Raw genomic sequence first — 21,138 nt, 5'->3', positions numbered from 1 at the left:
CAGAGAGATATTGACAAAAGAGAAAATTGTGAAGCAAGTACTTTGTTGTCTGAGAAACACTCCCTTGAAAATGAAATTCAGCTTTTGGATAAGAAAAATGATGTTTTGAAAAATTCGGTTTTGGCATTTGTTGAGGAAATACTTGAAGATCTTCATAGTTCAAATTCAGGTAAATCTCTCTATTGATATTAGACTTGCATGGGGAATTAAGTTCTATAGAAGTAAACACAGCTGCATACGTTTTGGCAAAACAGATTTATTAAGAGTTAATGATCGAATATTAGAATTTGAGTATTGAACAGTGATGCGTTGTAATTTTAACTTTTACTACCCACTTACCTACGCACACTATTGCAGCATTAGAAGTTGAGATACAGAGGAGGAACTGGGAAAATGAGAAATTGCTCAAGGATATCAATGATTTGAAGAATACACTACTTTCAGCAATTGGGACCAGTAACTGTATATTCCTTTCCGTAAACAATTAATGCATACATCTGGGCTTTTATGTTGTCAATTTTGTTCATTATCGATAGAGGTATTTAGATACGGATATGGAAAGTTATATGGTGGAACAGAGTTCGCGATTAAAGAAATTAGCAGACAGCGTGTAGTAGTTCTCATGTCTGGCGAGTGATAAGAATGATAAAACAGTGTCAGAAACGTAGCCCGTTGTAGATCACGAATTAGCACCGTGATATGTCATTTTCATCCATGTGACTTCAAAGCTAATTTGTTATGAATCGTGACTAGCAAGTAAATGGTTACTGTATATGTTTGATATTGAAGCTAGACTAAGTCATGGTCTTCACAACGTCCCAGGTGCCAGCCAAATGCAGCAACTGTATCAAGACCTAGAAGAGCATGAAGCATCTGCTGTTACTCCATTGAATTTTGCAGGTGAATGGGTCCCTGAAAGATATTTTTTTTTTCTTGAGCATGAGCTTTCCAGGCATCAAGCTGTTAGAGGTAATGCAGCTTTTCATGTTTGGATACAGTTGGCACCTCAGGTTTAAGCTGATTCACATGTGGCCACTTGCCAAAGTCATTAGTCAAACCATCAAGACTTCATATGCTTATTATCGATTCTGAATTTGTACGGTAACATTACAATAATAAATCGTTCAATTTCGTACTCTAATTCTTTTCCCCCGTAGGGACTGTTCGACATCGTTCGTACCTGAAAAGAGACTTGCCCATTTCATCATCTTGGCTATCAATATGACAAATGTGCGCATTCAAGTTGCTTTTTTGAGAGGGGTCCGGTTTTCATGCCCTTCCACTTTCTTCCTTGTTGACACTCCACGGTACGCAATAGTGTAGACTGTTATGTCACTATCCATTTCAGTGTATGGGACCCGTTATTCATGCATTGGTTCTGCTTCAATATAACAGTAAGAAACAAACTGGACCTTTCAGCTTATTATTGTCATTAAAGTTGATGAGTGGTAAACTTATTCGTTATTGCAAATTACAAATTTATGCCACTTAAACAGGCTTATATCTAAACTCAACTTCCATTCTGTCCTATTTGAATTTCTTCAAGCTGTCATAGTCTCGAGTTTCAATTGTTTGGCTGCATATTTATAATGTAAAGTACAGCAATAAGTAAAAATACACCCAATTAAACAGGGCTAATGTCGTTTATACACTTCCATTTGTGTTTACTTTAGATTCTACTTTAAATTTAAGTAAGAAAATGAGATAGAAACATGTAGGGAACGGAGACATTAATTTAGATATACAAATATTATCTCTATTTAAATAGTAATATCTTAGACTGAAAATTTACTATGTTCAAATTGATACCTATATTCAACAATGATTAATGATTTGTCAACACTAATTCAGGCCTTTTCAATTGTCAAAAGAGTGAAAATCAGGTTCATTGTAGCCTGGCAATTCATTTCAATAGCCAATATAAATTAAATTGATGTGGAAATTTTTGGGGTGTATTATTTTTCAACCTGAATGGTCATTAAAAATGTATGATGGTATTACACCATTTACACGTATATGTGACAGTTCGTTGTTGGTAACTTGGCATATCATCAAAACTTTCCAAATCGTCGTAAAGTGATGAAACAGTGGTCCTACTGGCTAGTAATAGTTCGTCTAAGTCTAAGGGCAAACGAATACAACGAAAACAACAGGAAGCTCTCTCACAGCCAAGGAAAGGAGTCTGTGGTCTAAAGAAATGAAATAAGCAAAGCAACAAATTAAACAAACCTTGTCTTCCACGTCAGAGACACTGGCCATGTTCATCACGTGAAAATCACGTGCAAGATTTTGACACCGTATAAATATGTCTCTTCTATTTTAATGTATTGCTGTTAGCAAGATCTGGTAGAGTTCTCTGATGTTGTCCATCCCATATAAATATAGTTTGTATTTGGAACCACTAGACTAGTAGGTGAATTCTACATGGTATTCCACCTCCGCTATTCTCTCGCACGTAGGCTTATATCACTTGTCCCCCTATCATGTTTGCTATTGCTAGCCATGTATATTAATTCTTAATATAGAACTCAATAAAGGAAGACCATATATATAAAATAGAACAAATAATATGGGTGAGGAAAAGAGCAGGGGCATGCAAATCACGTGATTATCTCTTCTAGGTAAACTAATTCTTTTAGCTTTAACCGCTTTGTGAAGTCATGAATTACCTCCGTTTAACAAAAAAGAAAGACGAGAGAGATTAGTCTATCTAGTTGTCATGTTAACCAGATTACCTAAAATATCACTCATATATTGATGAGTAAAGCTGATCTGCACAATCAACTGGTTATACCAATACAATTTCCCTGTATTGGAAGTGTCGTTTCTGAGCTTACACCACCCTACTAGGAAAGAAGGCTTTAAACTTTAGCATCCCAGCAAAAGCTCAAGTTCTATGGGTGTTATGTCTCTCCTTTTTGTTCGTGTAGGTTTAATCAAACCAGTTGTGGATCACTAGAGAAAACAGTAAAAGACTCTAACCCTTTATTCTCTTTATACTGTATTCTCTTTTAGTCCTCTGTTGATGCCATATGATCCATTACAATAATAGAATCCGTCGTCATCTGAGGGGGGATTACTGTCTTGTTACAGAACTAGGATGTGTGGATGAGTTGATAATATAAGTTTAATGAGGTGTATTAAAGGTCATTCTATTAGAAATTCAATCAAGGAGTAGTGTTCTCCAAGAGGTTTCCAAGCTGGCATTTACACTAATCATATATGACTACCAATTATTCATATTTGAAAATACATACATACTATGGAAAATGTTTTGCTTCAAAGCCCCCAAAGAATTTCATTTTATCTTGAAAACAGTGACATTTGGTAGGGATATCAGGATAAAAAGCCAGTTACTATGCTTCATCGAAATGAAATTACAACCGATACCCATTGAAAACTAATAATATAGCTTTGTGATTGAGCGCAGGTGTGCTTTTAAAGCTTATTAAGTTAGAAGTGATTTTGACGTATATTCTATTAGTCTTAGCTTGACTTTATCTAACTAATCAATTTATTCCAAAAAGTTAACTTTTAGTTTCAGTTTGATGATGAGTGGATTGAAGTACTAGCCAGTAGCCACTGGCCCATTGCATAAGAAGGGTATGAGGGTGAGTGGGGGAAAGAAAGCTAGAAAAGTATACATACATAAATCTGGCTAACATAATTAAGACTAATATTGAAGACTATGTCCATCCAACATAATGATAGGAATCTCGTGCACTGAAGTAGTACGCCTAACATCCTTTTTGGTAAGTCATGAGGATAGATAAAAAAAGAAGGCAAAGTAAAAGATAAAGACAGAGAGAGTGCATATCGGTGTGACTTTGAACATTCCTTTCTTTTTATTATTGTTGCTTGCCAGTAAGTGTTGGGACCCAAAGTGTAGCTCCCTGGTGAGATAGCTGGGACATCACATATGATCAACCACAAAATCCCACGTTTGGTTTCTTCCTTGGCGACCAGGGAGAGCCATAACCACAGGACCACCACAACCCCCTCTCCCTCTTTTTCTTTTTATATTTATTCTTTTTCTTCCTATTTAACCCAACCCCCCCTTCTTTTTCATGCAATTCAATCATCACCGCATGTTGAAACTTCATTCAACACCACCCCAGAGCTCCCCCAATAAAAAAGGTGATATATTTTCATCACATTAGAAAAGCATACTCAGAACACAAGGAAAAGTTGTGAAAAAGTACACCACTACATGTTTCAGAAAGACCAAGGAGGAAACAAGCATCAGAATCCCAAGTTGATATATGCAGAGGAGAAGATGAAGATAGAATCATCTGAGAGTATTAGAGTATCTAAAAGAAGGCTTATGGGCAAAGGAATGGGTGATCTTCTCAAAGAAGGTAGAGGAAGGTTTTATATACTTAGAAGATGTATCGTAATGCTCCTCTGCTCCCATGATTAATGAGTATTTGTATCAGCTAGTTTTGTTCAGAATTCTAATCTACTTTGTAACTGTATGCATAGTACCCATCTTCTATCTGAGTGAAACTTGTTGAACATGAAGTGATGATTTCTGATGAAACAGATTCTATCTGTTTGCTGCATTGTTTGGGGGGGACGGGGTGTGGGAAGTTTATATACTAAAACATGCGTTGATATATGTACAGAACTATCATTACCATGCAAATTAGTATAATATAATTGGTTATAGCAATTAAAAGATGTCACTGTGGCTGGGTTGTGACTTGTGACTAATGACTTGACAATGCAGCATGGCCTTTTCCGTTTTATTTCTCCAAAGAGGGCCCAAAAAAGTGAAAGAATGATTGAAAAAAAAATATAAGATTTTTGCTGCGGGTTATCATATTAATTATACAACTTTATGTCTGAAAGGATGAGCTGATTAATAGGAGCAACTTTAGTATCTAGTATCTACCCTTGGCTAGAAATGTTAAAGAAGACTTTTTTACCCAAGATGGAACCATTCATGAAGACTTCAAATATTAAGGTTCCAACCAAAAACAGCTGTTCTGTTTGTATTGAACAATTTAGCAGGAAAATATATGGAGAGAATATGATTGAAGTCAAGTTAAATATTCTTTGTGCTTTACTACTTCTGTTAAATAGTGACACATAATAAACTGACTACTCTAACTATGTTTATTATTATATGGATGCTGCTAAGCAGCCCAAATCAATGTTAACTGTTAAAGAGATGGCTGCCAGAGTAAAGAAAACGACAATTAGCAATGGAAGTAGAGATCAGGAGAATGAATGAGTATGACACTGAAATTTGCAGCCATACATGCATTCAGGTTCAGACCATTTATGTGCAGCTCAACTTCAGGCAAAGCTTCATCTATAAAATCTACGTCTAATCTCACGGACACGGTTCCAAGTTCAAAAATTAAAACAAAGTAATGATTGAAACACTTAATTTATTCTCCTAAATCCTAATTATCGTTCTAATATTCAAGCGAGTAAAAGTTTAAATATATATGTTATTTTTCAAAAATATTGAAAAGATAAAAGTTTAGATTTTTATTTAAAAATTAAAAAAATAATTAAAAGAGTGAGTTAGATTCTCAATCGATTTTCTAGAACAAACTTACAAACACACTTAAATGATAGTAGGAAAACCCTATCAATTTACGGTGAAATCAACAATGTATGAATATATCTTGAATAAAGGTAATCACCAATACTCTCTGAAAATTAGAGAATAAATTGCCTTTCTTTATATATTATCTTCTAATAAACTTAATTTTACTTTATTTAACACATTAAATAAATCTCTATATATTTTATTTGAATATATATTATCGTATTTGAATTAAACTCTATAATTAACTTGTCATTACAACATTTTTATTCTCATGATACTATAAAAATTGAGAAATACCTATATAATCAACAAGTTTATTTTTATCTAAACTTTAATTATATATTGACTTAGTTAAATGTATGATTATTTCATGTGTTAAAAATGTTCAAAACAGACTTATTATACAATAATGCATGAAAAATGACAATTTGTTTCCTATTTTAGGAAAATGCCGGAATAATTATGGCCTTAAATAAAATTTGTTAGACTCCACCTTGAATAAAATTTAAGGAATGTGTACAAATAATAAGATGTCAAAACTATACCTACACAAGAATATATGGGCAATAAGATAAAAGACTATTTTCATAGCTTTTATCATTTGTATTTGAATAGCTTAAACATACTTGTTGGAAGTTGAAAATACCTCAAATTTTTATTTTTTTAATCAAAACATTTTATTTGTTTATTATTTTAGCTGCTAATATTTCGGTGAAATCCTAATTTTGTCCAGCGTTTAAAATATCCTATTTTTATCACAAAAGTTTTATTTTGTATTTTTATTCGAGAGTTAAAATTAAAATTTTTTCTTTCAATATTTATCATTTTATTTTTTTATTCTTAAATCATTTTCATTATCGAATTACTAAAACTACTACTATGACTACAACAATTAATATTTTTACCATTATTTAGAAGAAAATTATAATAAAAGAAATAATATTTAAAAAAAATATTTAATTTTGACTAAAAGACTAAAATAAAACATTTGGAATAAAATAGATTACTTTTAAATTTGGTAAAATAACTATTAAAATTAAAAAAATTACAATAGATATAAATATAAAAATAATTTAAATATTTAAATTATATATTTTTATTTGATATAACTATATTATGTATACACAAAAAATTAGTTTGATAAGTCACATTCATATAAAATATAGAGTAAATAGCCATTTTCTATAGCAAAAAATTTAATCGTGGACAAAATTAACCATAAAAAATTTAAATAAACTTGGTAATCGTCAAAATTTAGTTCGGTTTGACAATTCTGACCCATCAATAATTGTAGTGTAACAGCGTTAATTAAGTATCCTAAGTAGTAAGATACACTCTAACTAAACCCTAAGATTATGTTACCATTTCAACCCTAATTTCTTCTTCCTCATTTTGCACAATATAAAAAAAAAAAAAACCCTTAGTATTCTGACTCTCCTAACCCTCAAAATTTGTCTTTTATTACGTTTCTATTATCCACTTCTACTAAAAACTATGTGATTCAAGTAGATAACATTTATGTACAAGAAGTTCAATCAAGTAAGGAAGATTGCTAGATAAATTTTCTGAGTTTCGGACAACCACTCAGAGATAGGTTTGATAGACTGGAAAACTCAGTAGTTATACCATCTATGATGTTTCATTCCTCCCACTTTGGCATTCACTCAAATCTCAGTTTCTTCAAATTTGTTGAGGGCTTCAGATGTTCAAGCACGTTGTGTTGGGAATCTTTTAAAATTGGATCACTCTTCAATTTGCTTTTTCTCCTTCAAATTGGCATTGGAAAAAATTAAGGTAGATATATTTTTATTTTAATTATATATATTTAAATTAATATTTATTTAATTTTTTAAATTTTTGTTAATTAACTTTAAAATATATATTAAAATATAAAATACATATTATAAATTAATTAAACAATACACGTTTATAAATAAAAAGTGACTAATTTTATAACTAATTTAATATGCACGTAATTTTTTTATTTTGATAACCACAATCCAATTTTAAAAAGTATCCTTATTTTTAAAAGATGAAAATACAAATACACATGATATTTTTCATTTACAAACGCTAAATGAAATACTTGCAATAAGTACAGGCATCTCTTTAAAAAAAAATTTCAAATCATGCTGAAGTAAATTATTAGCCAAACGTTTTGTACCAAAAGAGAAACAAAAATAAACTATGTTGCTTTGCACCACCAGGTACACTCAGTGCAGTTTATGGATGACACACCATTTCTCATCACCAGAAAGACAGAAACCATTATAGCTGAGCCAAATTTACTGTTATATTACCTTACTCAAGCACTTACTAAAGCTATAAAGAAGACAACAAAGTTTTAAAGATTAAAAACAAAATAAGGGGTATCAACTTACCACTTTTATCAGTACAAATGTAAATGCACTTAAAAGTTCTTGTCTCTCGTGAGTCATATCACAATGATATTGTCTTCTTTTTCTTTTTCATTATTTTTTTTCCCTATCGGAGGAAGTGCTCAATTTCATTAAGACATACAAAGCGTAAGATAGAGGAGGGCAGTAACCTTAACAAAACAAACATACAAAACGAAGAATCCATACAATTCAGCCTCAACAGATACATGAATAGATACAGATTTTATATCGAGAATGTTGTTAAATACAATACATCATAAAACAAGGATGAGGAACCGAATTGGATTGATCTAGTGGTTAACTTACTAACCGCTTAAGCAAGTGTTTAAATGGAACTCAATACCACGACAAATTAGTTTTTGGCTTGTCGGACTAGGGAATACCATTAGAAATAAAAATAAAATAAAATAAAATAAGGACGAGTCTTTCTGAACCCTGTACTCTGATCTTTGTCCTTCAATTCAAACATTCTTTCAATATATAAAAATTAATAAGAAAACTGTACACAAAAAATGATACCACAATAACGGACATTATAACATGGTTACTATTTATGAATATAGACATTCTTTTGAATTGTTATGTTCACATTTCAGACACTTATTTAGTACGCATATTTTTGTGTTAAACTATATCTTATAAAAGTACTTCTACTTACATATTTAGACACATTCAAATACAATTTCGTATTAATTTGTCCAATGTTATTTTATACCTTGATCTCCTTGAGTAACAAAAATTTAAAATGAGTGTATCCATACATCACTACACTGCCTTTATTTATATTTCTCCCTTCTGCTTGGTATTAGTTTTACAAGTAAAACTTGATTAGGTTCGCTATAAGTGATTGCACCATATGGCATATGAAATGAATCCCTCGCTTGAATGAGACCTTGGTTCCTCATTTTTGGAATTACCATAGAGCAGATTTTATTCAAGCCAGGTTCACAAGCAATGTTTATCCAAGAGTGGACTATGCTCAATATAACTAGCAAAATACAAGCTTAAAAGGAGAGAAAAAGAAAGAAAGAAAACACACTTTGCAACCTGCACCACTAAAGCAAACTAAAGAAACGTGAAATAATTATCATCTTGCCATATTCACTTATTGTAAATCATGTCAACTGTTGAGGGGGGGAAATGAAAAAAACAAAAATTACTGAACAAAGTCAATAGTCAGTAATCACTTATGAAATGTTACATGACAATCAAGATTTCAAGTTTGGAGAACAAATGCACTGTCCATCATTGTACAGCAAATTAAGAATGGATCCTCTCAATTTTTTCCTCTCAATTTTCTTGTAATGTGTGATCTTTTACCATAAACTCTTTAAGTAGGACCAAGAGAAAAAATGAGAAAAAACGTTGAATGGTGAAAGATCACACTTTATAAAAAAATTGAGAGGATCCATTTCCCAGCAACTTCCGATTGGAATTATTTAAATATAAACAAATTCACAAATGAATTTATTCCTCATTCCACTATTGTCTTGGTGGTTTGACCAGAAAAGGGATCATGAAGGGGTGTAATGGATTGGAGTGCAGTTTTTAAATAATGTGACCTAGTGATAATTTAGTATCTGTATACAACTGTTAATTTCTTTAACGACTTTCATCTAAGGTGCCCACAAGGCATTTCTCCAATAAGAATTCGGCATTAACCCAAGCATGGTATTTATCTAACACAAGAATTAAGGATAAAGCTGAAAGTGCTCCTTAACACGCAGAAATTGAGTTTATAGATAACAAACGATCATGCCCAAGGAACCTAAGCTACAACTTGAATCATAGGCATATGCATAAAACCATGTAAGGGTTTCATCAAGTGGACTTCCTGATTTTCCAAGTGCTTACACGCCTACTTAAAATTAATTTTATTATGGTATATGCAACAGAATTTAACTCTCCCATATTGCATATGAAATGTAAGGCTTGAAAAACATGGATTATATATAGGAAATGTATCCAGTGAGAAAGGTGAAGGGATCTTATATGAGGAGAGAAAATGTTAGAATTAAAAGTTTTTAAAAGGTCACTTGATCTTAAAAATATCACACGACTTAATGTTTAATTTGTGTTTTTGACCAATGGCAAAAGATTTAATATTCCAGATTGCTTCTTTCGTTTGTGTATGTGTGTGTACATGTGTATAAATGATAATGCAAGAAAATGTCAACATCCTACAAATTCAAGCATAAACTTAAGTTGGATAATCTCAAAAAAGAAAAAGGATACTGAAGAGAGATGTGCAATCTTTTCCCACTGCCTTCATCAACATATCAACACCTGAGTTTTTTTTTTTTTCCCGGTTGGGTGGCAGGAAATGATTTTCATGTTAGCAACTTATGCATGCATAATTTCAACGAAACTAGCAATATAAAAGTGACAAGATTATATATGAACATGTACAATGAGCAGATAGCCATACCTCCAGGGTGAAACTTCATATATGGAGATATATTGTAAACATGTCCTTTTAAAACAGTCCACATTTCACCTTCTGTTTGGTGCTTTCTAACTTCATCCATTGGAATAAGTCTCTTATTTGATTGTCCCTTTAAGCCTGAAAATAAATAGATAAGATTAATACATTATGTAGCCACTTCTTGGAAGATGAAAAGTAAAGAAAAGAACTAACTTTTATGCTTATAGAACCAACCGGCTACAGAAAACCTAAAAGGAATTCCTTATATCAACCAAGGACTACCATAAAGGCACTACCACAACAATGACTTAGAGCATGTTTGGGAATATGCTAAAAAAGACTTATTTTTTGAAAAAAGAAGTATGTTTGCGTAAAAAGTGAAAACAGATTATAACAAAAAATCAATCATTTTAACTAAATTTTGAAGCTAATGATTATAAGCTAAAGCTTTTTTTTTTAATTGTAATGATTTTTGCCAATTTGACCCAAAGTATCCAATGTTAAATAATATAAACAATCTTTTCATACCAATTTTTGTAATTATACCACTAAAAGAAAGAAGCTTTTTTCATATATTTCAAACATAATTGATTATCTTCAACCGCTTTTCTGTTAAAATGTCCAAACATGAATTTATTTTCACATAATTATTTTAAGCATTCCCAAACACACCCTTAATCAGAGGACAGGATGGAAATCAATAAAGTAATGACAATGTTCCAGATATGGTGTATTAATAGATGATCAGAGAAAACAGCACTTCACCGCCAAATTTAGAGTATAGTTGCGAAATTGTAAAATAACATATAACCAATAGCTTTAGTAATGTAACAACAGAACTTGAACTACAACTGTATTCAGAAATTTGCAGCAATTTTTTTGCAACTTATTCTAAATTCAGCTACAATAATCAACCATAAGCTTCATGTATTCTTATCATTCAAAGCTACAACTAAGTAGAGTCATTTTTTTAAATAAAAAACTAAGGCAATAGATTAAGTAAGAGAACCTGCAAGGTCAGGATGTGTCCGAGTAAGCTTAAGCCAATCCATCTGACTATATCCTTTTTCAAAAGGAACTTTGGTCCGAGCTGCCGGCTTTGCAACAGGACTCTTCAGTTCTGGAGACCTCTGAATCGAATTCATCCCATCAGTCAGAACTGATTTCTTGTTCAATTCATTCGGCTGACGTGAAGTCGCACTGGTTACGGTGAAAGACAAAGAACCAACCTTGTCCTCCTTTATAGAGTCCGAATTATTTGCAAAACCATCCTTCCACAAGAAACCACCATCTTGATTACTACTAGTAGTGGGAGAACTTGAGGATTCTTCTTTTATGGAAATATCAGCAATATCCGAAGCAAGCTTCTTTGTTTCAACACCCTCCTGCGAACTAACCTATAAATCCAAGGCATCAAATTAGCATGATAACACTAGATATACAAATTCTTATCAAATTCTCAATTAACTCAAACTCTTACAAGCTGCAAGTTCAGATTCCCAATCCAGCTAACTATTTTACATGCAAACTCTTAAAAATTTACGAGTTAAGCTTTAGAATTCAACTTAAGTAAATTCTCGAGATTGATTAACTTGGAAATGCACATTCCAAACCTAAAGAATAAAAACCAAAAACACAAAAGCCAAAGGAGCATCAAATAGAAGTAGAGAAAATGGATTGATCTCTTAACCTGACAAAATGTGAAATCATCGTCGGTGTCCATATTGGATCGCGCTGCGATTCTGGACAAGAATTTTACTTCACCAGCTGCAATTGATTTCCCTAACAATGAAAAATACCAAAATCGCAATTCCTCGAACCAATTGTTTTTTTTTTGGTCTTAGAATAACTCACTTTGAAGTTTGAATCACGGTTGCGCCTTCGTCTTCCTATCTCTATCTTTGTCTTCGTGTTGGAAAAATTGCAGAGCTCCGCGACTGCTTTTTTAGTAATGGGCCTATAGTGGGCCTTGTTGGACCATTACAAAAATAAAAATTCAGTTTCTCATAGTGGCCCCATAGAAAAACCCACTGTTTTGGAAATCAGACTGAACGAACCTTGGCCTTCGGGCCTCTTGTATACAAAAAAAAAGAATAAATTTTTTCATGCAATTTTCAAAAGGCAATGATTACCAAAAAAAAAAAGGATTTCAACTAATGTGGAGCATATTGTTAAGCGTAGGAGGTTGGTTGAAGAAAATGGCAATTAAGGTGGAAACACTACAAACATAGATCCTTTGTATGATGAAGCATGTGATGATAGAAATTACTTACCATATACCTTCATATGTTTTTATGTGTTGCATTATTAGCTGTTGTTGTTTATATAGTATTTTTAACTCCTTAGTTATTATTTAAATTATTATCTTTTTTCTTTTGAGACACTTTGTGCAGATATTTAATTTGATGCCATGTTCTTTTAATTGTCAAATACTATATTATTTGATCATTGTCCTTTCATTAGTGATATATTATTCTATTAAGTTTTATTATTTAGTTAGTTTGGAGAATAATTAGTATATAAGTCTGCGTTTATTTACATATACGAGACACTGAAACAATAACACAAAGATATAAAATTATATTTGGCAGATAAGACATGGACACTGATATTGTGTTTAAAAAGTATTTTGTGTATATCCTAAAAAGAAAGTCATAGAAACACTAATTAAAGACACAATTTATTTTTTATTTTTTTATTATTCTTGTTAAATTTTATAATTATATTTTTTATTATTATATTTTTCTTTCTAAATTTTTTAATGAAAAAAAAAGAATAAATTAAACTTTTTATAATTTGTTCTAGTTTATCACCAAACAAAATACAAAAACATTCATTTTTATGTCTCTATCTTTTGTGTCTTATTTTTAGTGTTTTGTCCAAAGTTTTGAAAACCGAATCGGTCATCAAATTGTTTTAGTTACTGGTTCATTGGTTCACTGGTTCACTGGTCCAACCAGTCCAACCAGTGGTTCAACCGGAAAAACTATTTTAGAATAAAATAATAAATAAATTATGAATAAACATCCTAAAATATTTTACAAATTTAAAACACTACACAAAAAATCATCAACCAAATTCATATAATCTTATCCAAATACAAACTCAAAGGTTAAATAGTAAAAAAAATATCTAAATATTAAATTTTGACTGAGGGTTAACAGGATCACTTAACACCTCATATTCTAATTTAGAAATGTCAGGAGACAAGGGATTATCAATTTTAACAGAATATTGAGCTAGTTCAGTTAGAAAATGTTGATCATTCTGTGGTATTATGCTAACTGAACATGAACCTAAACCTTGCAAGATGACTTTTTGGGTTTAATCTTAGGCAACGTTGCGTTCATCTGTTGTAAGAGAGCTCTCTTAGCAACAGATTCTTCTTGCTGAGCAAGCCATAAACGGGATCTAGTGTTGTTTCCAAGTTGAGGTATCAACATAACAAGTAGTCATTGAATAAGAAAGCATAACATATCACCAACTACCTATACACTTTGACTCTCCTTCCACTACCATCATCATCATTCATCAGTTTATTTATATATGGCATTGACAGGTAGCTATCCTACTCATTCAGCAACAACCAGCATTTGATTTGATTTCCATATGATCTTTATCAAAATACAAGAAGAAACCTGATATAAGACACACGCCACTAAAAGTGATAGATTGCATATAAAAATGAAGTTGCAACTTTAATATACTGCTTTTGAGGCTTACACGATAGGCTTTCGGCATCATCATCAACCTCTGCAGTAGCAGGCTTTTGATCTTTCCTCTTAAATACCACTTTTCCATAATTTTTAAACAATTCATCATACATCTCATTTATATCTTCACCTACATCCGGCAAAATTTGTCTTTCATGTTACCTGCATCATCATTCATTCATTTGCAAGGCACAAAAATTTACAAATTCTCCAGATTTAGACATAGAACAAAATCTAAAAAGTGAATGAGAGAAGGATTTTCTTAAGAAATTAAAGTGGCCATTAAATTAGTGTTGATTTAACTAAAGTTACAACCCTCTCATATTTCAGAGTCATCAGCAACTAGTAATTACAAAACAGAGCCATCAGTAAATTTGAACAAAAATTTCAAAGCCATCAGCAACTAACAATTACAAAACAGAGCCATCAAAACAGCAGCATAACAAAATCACTAATCACAAATCACAAATCACTTATCACAAATTCCAAATTCAAAACACTCAGTGCCATAACAAAACAGCAGCTTAACAAGTCACTAGTCAGTAATCACAAATTCCAAACTCAAATCAACAGCATTACAAAAGATCCAAGAAATCACAATCACAAATTCAACCTCAAATCCTTGAAAGAGAGTAACATACTCAACTTTTCACTAACCTCAAATTAGTAAATCACAGTTTCACTAACTTTCCACTGACAGCAGGAAGACAACGGCGGGATGACGGCGGGACGACAGCGACACCACGGCGCACCAGCTGAAGGCCTCGAGCAGCGATTTCACCTGTGAATGGAAGACGTGCCGAGCTAGAAAGAAGAGACGCCGTGGAGAAGGAGAAGGAAGAGGCTGCGGAGACGCCGACACAGACGAACGGCGGCGGCGGTTCCGTCTAAGAAGCTGGATTTTTGGGTTGGGAAGGAGCTAGGGCTTGCTCTTGCTGTGTGTTCTGTGTTGTCTTTCAAAGGAGGGTGTGTTTTAGTGGGGTGAGGGGAGTAACTCGCGTGGGGGTGGGGGGTTTTCTTTTTTTTTTTCCCTTAACAAAATCGAAACGACGGCGTTTTATACGAACCGGTCGGTTTCTGGTCCAGTCCATTCGACCAGTTATCGGCCGGTTCAGCGGTTTCCTAGCGGTTTTGTCATCAGCAGTTTTAGTAGGAGGACTGGACTGTTTTCTATGCCGGTTCAACCGGTCAATCCGGTCCGATTTTTAAAACATTGGTTTTGTCTTTGTTGAAAACACTGAGATAGCATATAAACGGTAGTAGATCCTCAAAGCTCAAGCAATAGGATTGATGTTAAGAATATTAAGAGTATTGATAGTACATATGATAAAGTACATGCAGTTAGCTGGAGTCAGTTAGTTTGTTAGAACTAGTCAATTAAGGTATAAGTCAGCAGCAGAGTCAATTAGCTTTCATATAAATATTCACACATTGTACCAATTAGTTAGATTTGTCAATAAAATTTTTCTCATATTTTTTCTCATCTTCTCTGCGTTATCTTAGAGAATTTGATACCTTCACATGGTATCAGAGCTTCTTCGGTCTATAGACAACACTGGGCAAAACACAAGAGCTCCAACGAGCTTTCTCAACCAAAACACGTTTGTTGCATTTTCAACAATTAAACTCAACGAAAATAATTACAAAACATGGAAGAAACAAGCACTAATGTGCATAAAAGTGAACAAGCTTTAGAATCATCTAGATCCAAGGAAGATACCTCCACAGTTCAGCTCAGAAACAGATGGAATCAACATAATTGAAGCTCAAGAGTCAAGATTATACCGATTGGGAAGTGCAAGATCAGTGTCTTGTAGCTTGGCTAATGGCAATGATGGAGTCCAATTTTGTTAATCATGAGATCGAATACGATTACACATACGATATCTGGAATGGATTGAACGAATATTTTGAAGCCAGAGTCAAATCTAGGATTAAACAACTCAAAACACAGCTGAAAGCGCTCTAGAAACAAGGTTCAACAGTAACAGAATACATGTCAAAGATTAATCAAGTAGCTGATGCGCTCAATGCTCTTGGAGCTTCGCTATTCAAAGATGAATACATTGAAGCTACGTTAAGAGGACTTGGTGAAGAATATAATGTGTTTATAACAGTGGCCACTACAAGAATAGAGAAAATGTTAGAAAGTGAATTTGAATCGCAGTTGCTAGCGCAAGAAAAGTTGATTGAAAGGTTCAGGCGGACAGACCAAGGTCCCGTTCAAGCAAATGTTGCTCAAAGTGAAGACGTTCAAGAATGCATGCAAGGCAGAGGCTACAACAACTACACAGGAGGATTTAGAGCTGCAAGAGGCAGAGGCTACTTTATGGGTACAGAAAGATCATTATGGTGGCAAGGTAGCAGACCTCGATGCCAACTTTGTAGAAAGATAGGTCATATAGCGGTGCAATGCTTTCATAGGTTCAATCCAGATTTCATGAATCCGCAAGCGCAACCCCTCAATGCATCACAACCACCCTCAATGACATTTCACAATGGCGCAAGATCTCAAAGCTCCCATTAATGACTTCAAGAAATGAAACCTCAGTCTCCCTCAACAGTCAACCCTGTAGCTCTCCTTGCATTGCCCTCAATAATTCCAAATATAGCCTGGTACCCTGATTCGGGAGCATTATCCCACATCACCTTTGATCAAAGGAATCTCATCACAGGATCAGATTATGATGGCACAGAGCAAATGCATGGAGATATTGGCCAATGTATGAAAATTGAATGAATTGGAAGCTCATTCATGCATGCATCATTATCTAATAGACCTTTCAAATTGCAAAACCTGTTACATGTGCCAACAATCTCTAAAAACCTAGTGAGTGTAGGCAAATTTGCTTTAGACCATTGTGTGTTCTTTGAGTTCTAGCCTCATTTGTGCGTAAAATGTTAATAGATATCCAAGAAGATTCTCCTTCAAAGATTACTTAAAGATGACCTTTACAAATTTAAAGGGATCCAAATTGGTCCAACAATAAAGTCTGTGCCTATTAACTCACCTTGTTACAATGCAAATATGGTTAAAAAAATCCAAAAATACAAATACTGAGTATGAAAGAAGCTAGCCACTGACACACCTATTCGTTGTTGAGCAACAAAGAAAGAGCTGTTGTCCACCTAAATATAGCAAGCTTAGCTGTTGTCAGCCCAAATCCGCTCCAACCACTCCCTCATCCTCAACCTTAAATGATGAAGCTATTGTTAAAAGATTCTCAAACACAGTTGCAATCAATTCAAATACAACTTGCTTAGGTGTTTCTTCATTTTTAGGTGTAAATAAAGAAGCTACTAATACAACTTTGACTTTGAGTCCAAAATTATTTGGGTTTGTAAATAGTCCAATTTTAAATGCACAAGTCAATGGAACTTGTAAAAGAGTCAATGATACAAGCCAATTATGGCATAGAAAGTTAGGACATCCATCTGATAAGGTAGTAACTCTTGTGATGAACCAATGTAATATTCTAAACTCTTATGATCCAATGAATAAAAATAAATTTGATCCTTCATTGTGTAATGCTTGCTGCATCACTAAAATTCATCAACTGCCTTATCCTGAATCATACTCAAATTATGCACCTTTAGAACTTGTCTTCTCTGATATTTGGGGGGCTAGCACCCTTGTATAGTAGATCAGGTTACAGACTGCAGGTTTTACATCTGTTTCATCGATGCAAGTACAAGATACACTTATACATATCTCCTCAAAATCAAAGGTAAAGTATTTGAGGCTTTTCAGCAATATAAAGCAGTAGTAGAACTCAAAATTGGACTGAAATGAAAGCCATATAGACCAATAATAGAGGAAAGTATCTATCATCAGCATTAACACAATTTTTTGCGACAAAATGGATCCAACATAGGCTCACATGCCCTTATACTCACTAGCAAAATAGCACAGTAGAACGAAAACACAGACACATCACCAAGACTTCTCTTACACTACTAGCTCAAGCCAATCTGCCTTTCACCTTTTGGGATGAATCAACCCTCACTGCCACCTATCTCATGAATAGACTACCAACCCCAACCCTTAACAACAAAACACCACTTGAAGCTCTCACCAATACTAAACCAAATTATAGCCTCGTGAAGCCCTTTGATTGCACTTGTTACCCCCTCCTCAGACCTTACAATACTCATAAATTTGACTATAGATCACAAATATTCATCTTTCTTGGCTATGCCCCCAACCACAAAGATTACAAATATCTATTACCAAATAGAAAGCAAATCATCTCCAGAAATATAATTTTTAATGAGTTTGAATTTCCTTACAATGAACTCTTTACCCACCACACAGAACAGCCCAACTACTCAAACCAACCTTTATAACCCAACAACTAATGCTTCAGCCTTTACTCAATTACCACCCTTACCAAATCTTTTAACCTTAACTCACCTTTATCCACTACCTCGACCCATTCCAGTCCACATTCCATCAACAACCACATCCTCAGCAAGCATCTCAGTAAGTATAGCAGTAGATACAACAGCAAATCCATCAATTCAAAGCAGTAACATCTTTCCAATTGCTTCATCAAACACTGACTTAGCTTCAACTACAGAAGCAGATCCAATACCCAACACCAATCACACACACACTTCTTACCTTACTACACACCCATCCCATACTGCATTGTATACATTGAAAGACACTTCTAATTTAATCAATGATATATCTGAACCATTATCTGGATTACTTTTCTCAATATTTATTAATCATGATTCTAATGTCTCTGCTACTAATCTCTCTACTAGTGTAGTTTTCTCAATTGCAGGTGCTCATGAGCAAGTACGCATTAAGACAATGCTCTCTGCACCCCCAACAACTACAACAAATCAACATCCCATGCAAACTCGCAACAAGTCTGGAATTTTCAAACCCAAAACATATGCAGCAATACTCCAAGGAGTCGATCTTGATCTCACTCAAAACATACCTCAAACAGTGGACCAAGCATTGAAGAGTGAGCAATGGAGGAAGAGTATGAGGACCTTATGAGAAACCAGACATGGCGATTAGTGCCTAAACCACCCCCCAACATAGCACCCACTATTGGCATCAAGTGGGTTATTCGAATTAAAAGGCATCCAAATGGCACAATCCAAAAATACAAGGCAAGGCTTGTGGTAAAGGAATTTCACCAAAAGAAGGCATTAACTTCCGGTAGTCAGACCTCCCACTATTCGAGTTATGCTAAGCTTGGCATTGACAAAGGGATGGTAAATAAGATAGTTCAACTTCAACAACGCCTTTTTGAATGGATACATCGAATAAACAATATTCATGACCTAATCTAAAGGCTTCACCTCAACTACCACTCCTCACCATGTGTGCAAACTCCAAAGATCACTCTATAAACTAAAGTAAGCGCCCAGAGCATGGTTCAATAAACTGAAACTCACCTCAACAAGTCTGGTTTTGACAACACCAAGTTAGACACATCACTCTTCACAAAGGTCACAACATCTTCAACAACTTATGTCCTAGTCTATGTGGACGATATCCTAGTCATAGGAAGCTCTCAGTTAGAAATTACAGCATTGATCAGCCAACTAAATTCTGTGTTATCGTTAAAAAATTTGGAAAAATAAACTACTTCTTAAAAATTGAGGTAGTAATAAACAATGATAATGTGATGATGCTTTGCCAAACGAAATACATCAAAGAGCTGCTGGCCAAAGCAAGAATGTAAGACGCGAAGGTAATACCCATACCTATGGCATCAAGCCTAAAACTTTCAACTCATGGAAGAGATATATTTCAGAAGCGAGCACGTTCATTGTAGGGGTCTTCAATATGCAATAATTATAAGACCAAAAATATCTAAAATGTTTTCTCTTACTTTCTCTCAAATTCTCATATTCTTTCTCATCTTCTCTTCTTTATCATGTATAATCTGATACCTTCACAGTCTTATCCTGTTCTAAAAACCAAACGTAGACTCAAAAAACAAATAAAACCAATAGTACTCTAACAATTTTGCTAACTACAATTTTTCCTATATCTCATGGTATATACACTAATTTTTTTTCATATGAAATAATATTAGTACTATTTTTTGTGTGCATATCTCTTATATATTTTTTTATGATATAAAAGCTAATTTTTATCAATCAATTTTAATACTAAAAATAAAACATTATAAAAAATATATACATTCTTCTTAAAATGAACACTTATTAGAATGGGGAGGGAGTTATACACACTTATACACTATGCTACTAATCCTACTATGCATTATACGGCTGGAATATAATGTGCAAAGCATGCTCGTTTTTTCTACAACAGCCTTTGTAGCCATCATTGCAAACATTGAAAAAATCATATTACCAAATTGATTATTATAGTGCTTTATTTTCCAACTCCAGTAGTTGGGGGGGCTATCATCTATTTCATGAAAGTGATGGACTTATTGGGGGAACTGTTAGAAGAACTTAGAAGTCACTTCAATTGAGGGAGATTGATCATAATTGATCTTGACAACAACCCTTTTAATTTGCACATTCCCTTCGTTTTGCGGCTCATGCTCTAGGAATTTCAATCCTTCATAGGAACTTTCCTAAAAGGAAAAGAAAAAGGTCCAATTGAATATGATTTGTTCTTCATTATTTTCATTCGTGGCATCATGGCTTTGGGAAATAGATCGTGTGAAAGTAACATCGCCGAGAATAATGAAATCGCTTTCACTCACACAATAAGCTAAGAGCCACTTAAAATGATATTCACGAACCAATAAGTGACACAAGAATCATATATTGAAACTGATCGATGTAGGGTCTGAACGAGAAAACTTGAGCACAATCATAATCACACAATATGCATGTACCATAAGGATTTTTAAGCCAGTAATGTAATGTTAGAACGACCAAAATTTTTTAAAATTATTTTATTTAATTTAATATTGATAATTATATATATATAATATTTAAAATTATATATTTATTTTAAAAATAATTAATAAATTTAAAAATATATTTTTCACTAATTTTAACTAATTTTTATTGTTTTTCAAATATTTT

General features: G+C 33.4%; 2 protein-coding genes across 2 annotated transcripts in view; one reads left to right on the top strand and one right to left on the bottom strand.

Moving 5' to 3' along the window:
- Positions 1–1,021, top strand: part of LOC110278411 (uncharacterized) — a 2,253-nt gene extending 1,232 nt beyond the window's left edge. Inside the window, exons 4-7 of the mRNA XM_052258133.1 lie at positions 6–169; positions 358–462; positions 823–900; positions 999–1,021. Coding sequence (XP_052114093.1) covers positions 6–169; positions 358–462; positions 823–900; positions 999–1,021 — 370 coding nt within the window. The remainder of the gene's footprint in view (positions 1–5; positions 170–357; positions 463–822; positions 901–998) is intronic.
- An 8,097-nt stretch (positions 1,022–9,118) lies between these two features.
- On the bottom strand, positions 9,119–12,214 carry LOC107477454 (cytochrome b5 domain-containing protein RLF). Its single transcript, XM_016097478.3, has 5 exons — positions 12,078–12,214; positions 11,397–11,784; positions 10,391–10,525; positions 10,198–10,248; positions 9,119–9,641 (listed from the first exon to the last, which is right to left on the bottom strand). Exons 1-5 carry the CDS (start codon positions 12,108–12,110, stop codon positions 9,565–9,567), a joined length of 684 nt encoding a protein of 227 aa, XP_015952964.1. The 5' UTR covers positions 12,111–12,214; the 3' UTR covers positions 9,119–9,564.
- Between the last annotated feature and the right edge of the window lie 8,924 nt (positions 12,215–21,138).

The sequence above is a fragment of the Arachis duranensis genome, chromosome 3 (genome assembly GCF_000817695.3).
Source record: "Arachis duranensis cultivar V14167 chromosome 3, aradu.V14167.gnm2.J7QH, whole genome shotgun sequence".
Taxonomy (NCBI): domain Eukaryota; kingdom Viridiplantae; phylum Streptophyta; class Magnoliopsida; order Fabales; family Fabaceae; genus Arachis; species Arachis duranensis.
This window is presented reverse-complemented; position numbering and strand designations above follow the sequence as displayed.

Excerpts from the sequence above, each read along its gene's own strand:
- LOC107477454 (XM_016097478.3), bottom strand. The coding sequence starts at position 12,110 with ATGGACACCGACGATGATTTCACATTTTGTCAG. Across the intron at positions 10,526-11,396 it reads GACACATCCTGACCTTGCAG|GCTTAAAGGGACAATCAAAT; the intron begins GTTCTCTTACTT and ends ATTTATTTTCAG. Across the intron at positions 10,249-10,390 it reads TATGAAGTTTCACCCTGGAG|GTGTTGATATGTTGATGAAG; the intron begins GTATGGCTATCT and ends AAAAAAACTCAG.